Source organism: Octodon degus, unplaced genomic scaffold (genome assembly GCF_000260255.1).
Source record: "Octodon degus isolate 3935 unplaced genomic scaffold, OctDeg1.0 scaffold00136, whole genome shotgun sequence".
Taxonomy (NCBI): Eukaryota; Metazoa; Chordata; class Mammalia; order Rodentia; family Octodontidae; genus Octodon; species Octodon degus.
In genome coordinates, this window is record NW_004524712.1 from 5,708,057 (window position 1) to 5,713,782 (window position 5,726).

The window sequence follows — 5,726 nt, forward strand, 5'->3', positions numbered from 1 at the left end:
TGTGCCCCTCTGGCAAGATTTTCTGCTCCTGGACTATCTGGGTGGTTCTATCCTCTATACTTTCTGCAGGGATTGCAGCTGCAGGGTTACACCCCAGGCTTGTATGCCAGGCCTGTGGCCTGTGCTGAGCCTGGAGGGGACAAGGTAGTGTAGCAGGGAGAGGCAACTCTCCCACCACTCACCAGACCTGGGCTAGGACTGGGTCTGGGGGTTCCCGGAACGGGGCAGAAATTCCTACTGGGTGGGTGGGGTGGGGGAGGTGCTGCAGAGTGGTGGGGGGGGTGTCCCAAGGGGGTGGAAGAGGGTCTCACCCACCCTGCGCCTGGGCTGGAGCCAGTAACATGTTCCACTGGCCCAGGGTAGCAGGAAGCTCTCCCACACAATCACCGGGCCTGGGTTAGGACTGGGTCTTGGGGTTTCCAGAATGGGGCAGAAATTCCTACTTGGTGGGCGGAGTGGGAGAGGTGCTGCGGAGTGGTGGGGGCATCCCAAAGGGGTGGAAGAGGGTCTCACCCATGCTGCGCCTGGCCTGGGACCAGCATTAGGTCCTGCCAGTGCAGGGTAGCAAGATGCTCTCCCACACACTCACCAGGCCTGGACTAGGACTGGGTCTTTCAAAATTGTTTTTTAAAAAAGAAGAAAGGGTGGCTGGTGACACAGCCCAGCACAAAGGTTCTGGGTTCAATCTGTATTAATGAAAAGAAAAACAAAACAAACAAACTCTGGGGTGTTTACATTCCCATGGAAGGAGAGAATCAATTAGAAATCAAAGCAAGGGCGGGTGAGATAGCTCGGCGATCTAAGCACCTGCCTGGCAAGTGCAGGTACCTCGGTTCAATCCCCAGTATAGCATGCTGTGCCAGGCCTGGAACCCCGCACATGCATGCCGGCCACTGAAACCGAGCGTAGTGATGCACACCTCTAATTCCAACCCTGGGGAGGCTGAGACAGGAGGATCACTATGAGTCCGAGCTGTGTAGTGAGACCCTGTACCTTACAAATAAATGCATAAAAGATTTTTTTAAGAAATCAAACCAGTACAGAGACAGTTTATAATGTGCTGCCAGCCTTTAATTCCACAGGTTATTGTGGTGATTGTACTGCACATAGAACCTAATGGGCAAGTGATACATTGTCACAATGACTAATTTTTACATTGTTCCCTGGTAGCTTTAGATCCTTCCAACACTTCTCTGTAGTTTCCCTGGAAGCACTGTTCAGTTATTCAGTCAACAAGGACTTTTAGAAGGCTCAGGGATACAAAGGAGTCCAGGGAGAGCACGTGGCCCCTGTCCTTGAGTGCTCCCAGGCCCAGCCGCTGCACGAAGTGAGGCCCACAGGAGCCCCTGCCTCGTGAGTCTCTGACCCCCAGCTGCCCACCCACTCATGATGTCTCTTAACCCCGTGTATCCCAGCCATGGCTGGTGACTCTAGGAACGCTATGAAGCAGGACATGGAGATCGGAGTCACCTCCCGGGACCCTAAGAAGATGCCCAAGCAAGCCCGTGACGACGCCCCCCTAGCCACAGACCGCACGCGCCTGCTGGCCGAGGGCAAGCGGCCACGCCAGCGCTACATGGAGAAGAGTGGCAAGTGCAACGTGCACCACGGCAACGTGCGGGAGACCTACCGCTACCTGAGCGACCTCTTCACCACGCTGGTGGACCTCAAGTGGCGCTTCAACCTGCTCGTCTTCACCATGGTCTACACCATCACCTGGCTGTTCTTCGGCTTCATCTGGTGGCTCATCGCTTACATCCGGGGCGATCTGGACCACGTGGGCGACCAAGAGTGGATCCCTTGCGTGGAGAACCTCAGCGGCTTCGTGTCTGCTTTCCTGTTCTCGATTGAGACCGAAACTACCATCGGGTACGGCTTCAGGGTCATCACGGAGAAGTGTCCCGAGGGGATCGTCCTCCTCCTGGTGCAGGCCATCCTGGGCTCCATCGTCAATGCCTTCATGGTGGGGTGCATGTTCGTCAAGATCAGCCAGCCCAAGAAGAGGGCGGAGACCCTCATGTTCTCCAACCACGCGGTCATCTCCATGCGCGACGAGAAGCTGTGCTTCATGTTCCGCGTGGGCGACCTCCGCAACTCGCACATCGTGGAGGCCTCCATCCGGGCCAAGCTCATCAAGTCGAGGCAGACCAAAGAGGGGGAGTTCATCCCCCTGAATCAGACGGACATTAACGTGGGTTTCGACACTGGGGACGACCGTCTCTTCCTGGTGTCCCCACTCATCATCTCCCATGAGATCAATGAGAAGAGCCCCTTCTGGGAGATGTCTCGGGCCCAGCTTCACCAGGAGGAGTTCGAGGTAGTGGTCATTCTAGAAGGGATGGTGGAAGCAACTGGTAAGATGTTCTGTCTGCAGCCACGCGATCCCCTCACCCCTCCCAGGAGCTTAAGCCACAGAGTCTTTAGGAAGTGGCCTGGGAGAACCTGGAGATGGTACATACAGGCAGCCTATCCGTTCCCCGGTGTGATCTGAGGTGATGGTTACTCAGGATCAACAGCTGGCCTACGCTGAGCCTGCAACTTCCAGGCCTGGCTCTAGACTTTAAGCGTCTGTCCTCACACTTGGTGTCCTCTGCACCCCTGTAAATAGTGTACAGTAAGAAACAGAGGCACAGACACAGCAGGTGCTGCTGAGTCAAGGGCCAGGGTGCAAATCAAGCCAGGGGCCCCAAATATGATGCTGTCTTCCAACAGACCATCACACCCCCCCATCCTGGAGCAGGTGTCCTTGGGAAGCCTGAGAGGACACAGAGGTGAGCTGGGTCTGTAGGCCAGGACTTGACCACATCCGTGCACACTGTGGATCTCATCACCAGGAAAGGAGCCCACATTTTCTAAACTCAAAGTGATATGCACAGTCCTTTGGGGAACAGGGGTCCCCCTATGGTCCCAATCTGGCAGGGGCTCCTCCTGTTCACACCTTTCTGAAGCAGGAGGCCTCTCTCTCTCAGCACCCTTCCTACTGGCTGGCTCAGGAAGCCAAGGTGTGCAGGAGCCCTTGCTTACAGTAAAGCCGAGTGCACCCATGCATCCTCAGGGAGATGCTTGCCTGCGGCCAGCCTGGCCCCTCTGCTCAGCTGCCAACTCTCACAGGCAGCTGAGAGCCAAGAGCCTCACTCCTCAGCCACACCTCCAGGGGAGTTCTCTCTAAGAATCCCAGGGCCTGAGGGTGCCTGAGCTCTGCTGTGAGCACAGACCCCAGCACTTCATCAACTCTTGGGGTTCCACTTCTTGGGCAAGCGAGGCCCCCAGCAACCCCTGGACCTTGCTTCTTATTTCCTTTCTTCCCTTTCTGTTTTTCACCCAACAGACTGATCAGCAGGTCCAACCCTAACAGGGCTTTATCCAAAACCTACCCATGCTCAGAACACTCTTTTGTTTAATTTTTGCAAACATCACCAGTCTGGCTTTCGGCCCATACTATAGATATAGCTGCTGAGCCTCATGAGCATCACCTCATTGTGGACAGTGAGAGCTCACAATTGGGCCCCTCAGGTACAAATCTAGAGCTCCTATTGGAGTACCACACTGGCCTCCCAAATGTCAGGCGCCTGTCACCAAGGTGGCCAGCTGCATCAGCCTGGCCCTTGCAGCTTGTTTCTGGGTGGAGGACTCAGGCCCTCCATGCACATGCCCTCCTCAGGGCCAGTGGAGCTGATGGGCAAATGTGGTGCAGGGCAGTGTTGTGGGGCTCTGGACACTATGCCAGAGGGCGCTGCTTGGCCATCTGCTGGGGGTCGAGCCTGGTCAGGCAGCATATGGTGGCAGCTGCAGGGGCCTCTGGGGCTGCAGACAGTCGGGACATGGGAAGCTGGGAGCTCCAGGTCACCTTGCCCTTGGTGAGTCAGGATCAGAACACAGTCTGTCTCTGGGGCAAGAGCTCTACTCTGAAGTCGCAAAGGTGGGATCAGGTCAGAGATTCAAAGCCAAGGAGAAAGCCATGCCTTGCTTTCTGCAGCTGTGCAGAATACCCAGTAGCTCGGGCCCTGCTGGCTCCTCCCCTCACCCTTCCTTCAAGACTTCCACTGAGTCATCGGAGGTGCTTGGCCTCCTTCCTGCACACAGACTTGGCACCCTTGTTCCGCCCACTGTAGGGGGCAGTCACAGAGATCAGTGAAAGAGGCCATGTGCCCACACCTGTTCTGAACTCAACAGCTTGCATGGTCTGGTTGCCGAGCTCACAGAGCTTGGGTGTGGATTCAGGGCTAGTTTTGGGAAGCACTGATCTGCCACAGCCTGTGCCTGACTTCTTTGGGCAGGTGGCTTGACTTGTAGGCAAAATGAGGCAAATCAGCCTCATGGTGCTATTGGGAGGATTATATGACCAAACAGGAGTGCAGGGAAAGCACAGGGCTGGACATGATATAGTGAGAGTCTTTGCCTATCTGGTGACAGTGACAGAATCTCAAGCAATGAGGAATCTAGTGCCAAGGCGGCCCACCATTGCATCCCTAGGGGAAGGACAGGAAGGAAAGCTGGAAGAGGCCAAGAGGGCTGCCCCAAAGTGGCCTGCAAGGGTCCTGCCCACTGCAAGCCTGGGCCAGGCTGGTCAGTGCCTAGCTTGTGTCCCTGTGCCTCTGAGAGGCGTGGGATGGCAGTGATGGGTGAGGACAGACTGGGATGGAGGAGGTATCCCCCAAGAGCAGAGAACAGGCCACAAGCCCCCTGCAGGTGGGATCCTGAGGTATGCAAGCACTGGGTCACAGTTAGGTTGGGACACAGCCTTTGTCTGGGTCTGGTTTGTGTGACACCCCTCCCAGAGAAGGCCCAGGGGGAGGCTGGAGAAGGCTTTCCTGTAGTGTCCAAACAGCACATGCCAGGACCTTCCTAGGCCAGGAGATTAAACAAGAAGCTGGCTTCCTGTGACCTTGAGCACAGAGGTTACCTCATCTGTACACAAAGCAATGCCTAAACATAACACAGGCTTGGCCTGGGCTGTGTGGAGCAGGAAAGGAGGCAATGGAGTGTCCCCAAACCAAAGAGACAAGCTCTGTGTGTGTGTGTGTGTGTGTGTGTGTGTGTGTGTGTTCCTCTGCACTGTGTGCACTCGTGTGTGTAGTCATAAGTATGGGTATGTGTATTTGTGAGCACATGGATGTGTGTGTGTGTGTGTGTGTGTTTTCATGAGTGTGCAGGCTTCTGTGTATACGTCTACCTGAAGCAAGCACTATTTGTCCCAAGTGCCTGTCAGCTCCTCTTTGTTCCCTCACTCTAAATGTATCTTTAATTTTTTTCCTATCTCTTCCTGTCTCAATCTTCTAGACCTGAATGCTGTTCTCAGGAACTATGTCCTTGCCTCTAATTCTACTTGCTTATGTTCCTTAGAGTATACTCCAGAGTCCTGCATGTTCATTTGTAATTCTATGTCCTCATCATATTTGAACTCCTTCAAATAAAAAATGATGTCTTATTCAGCTTTATACCTGAGATGCTTAGCACAAAGTAGATGTTCAAAAAGTACTGGATGGATGGATGGATGGATGGGTGACTGGATGGGTAGATGGATGGATGGATGGATGGATGGACAGATGGATGGATGGATAGATGGATGGACAGATGGATGGATGGACAGATGGATGGATGGATGGATGGATGGATGGATGGATGGATGGATGGGTGACTGGATGGGTGGATGGGTAGATGGATGGGTGGATGGATGGACAGATGGATGGATGGATGGATGGATGGATGGATGGATGAATGGATGG

General features: G+C 54.4%; 1 protein-coding gene across 2 annotated transcripts in view; it reads left to right on the forward strand.

Moving 5' to 3' along the window:
- The window catches only part of Kcnj5 (potassium voltage-gated channel subfamily J member 5), a 32,010-nt gene that overhangs the window by 25,477 nt on the left and 807 nt on the right, over window positions 1-5,726 (forward strand). For both annotated transcript variants that reach the window (XM_023701519.1, XM_004641414.2), the window contains one exon: window positions 1,416-2,354. In XM_023701519.1, coding sequence (XP_023557287.1) covers window positions 1,418-2,354 — 937 coding nt within the window. In that variant the 5' untranslated portion in view covers window positions 1,416-1,417. The remainder of the gene's footprint in view (window positions 1-1,415; window positions 2,355-5,726) is intronic.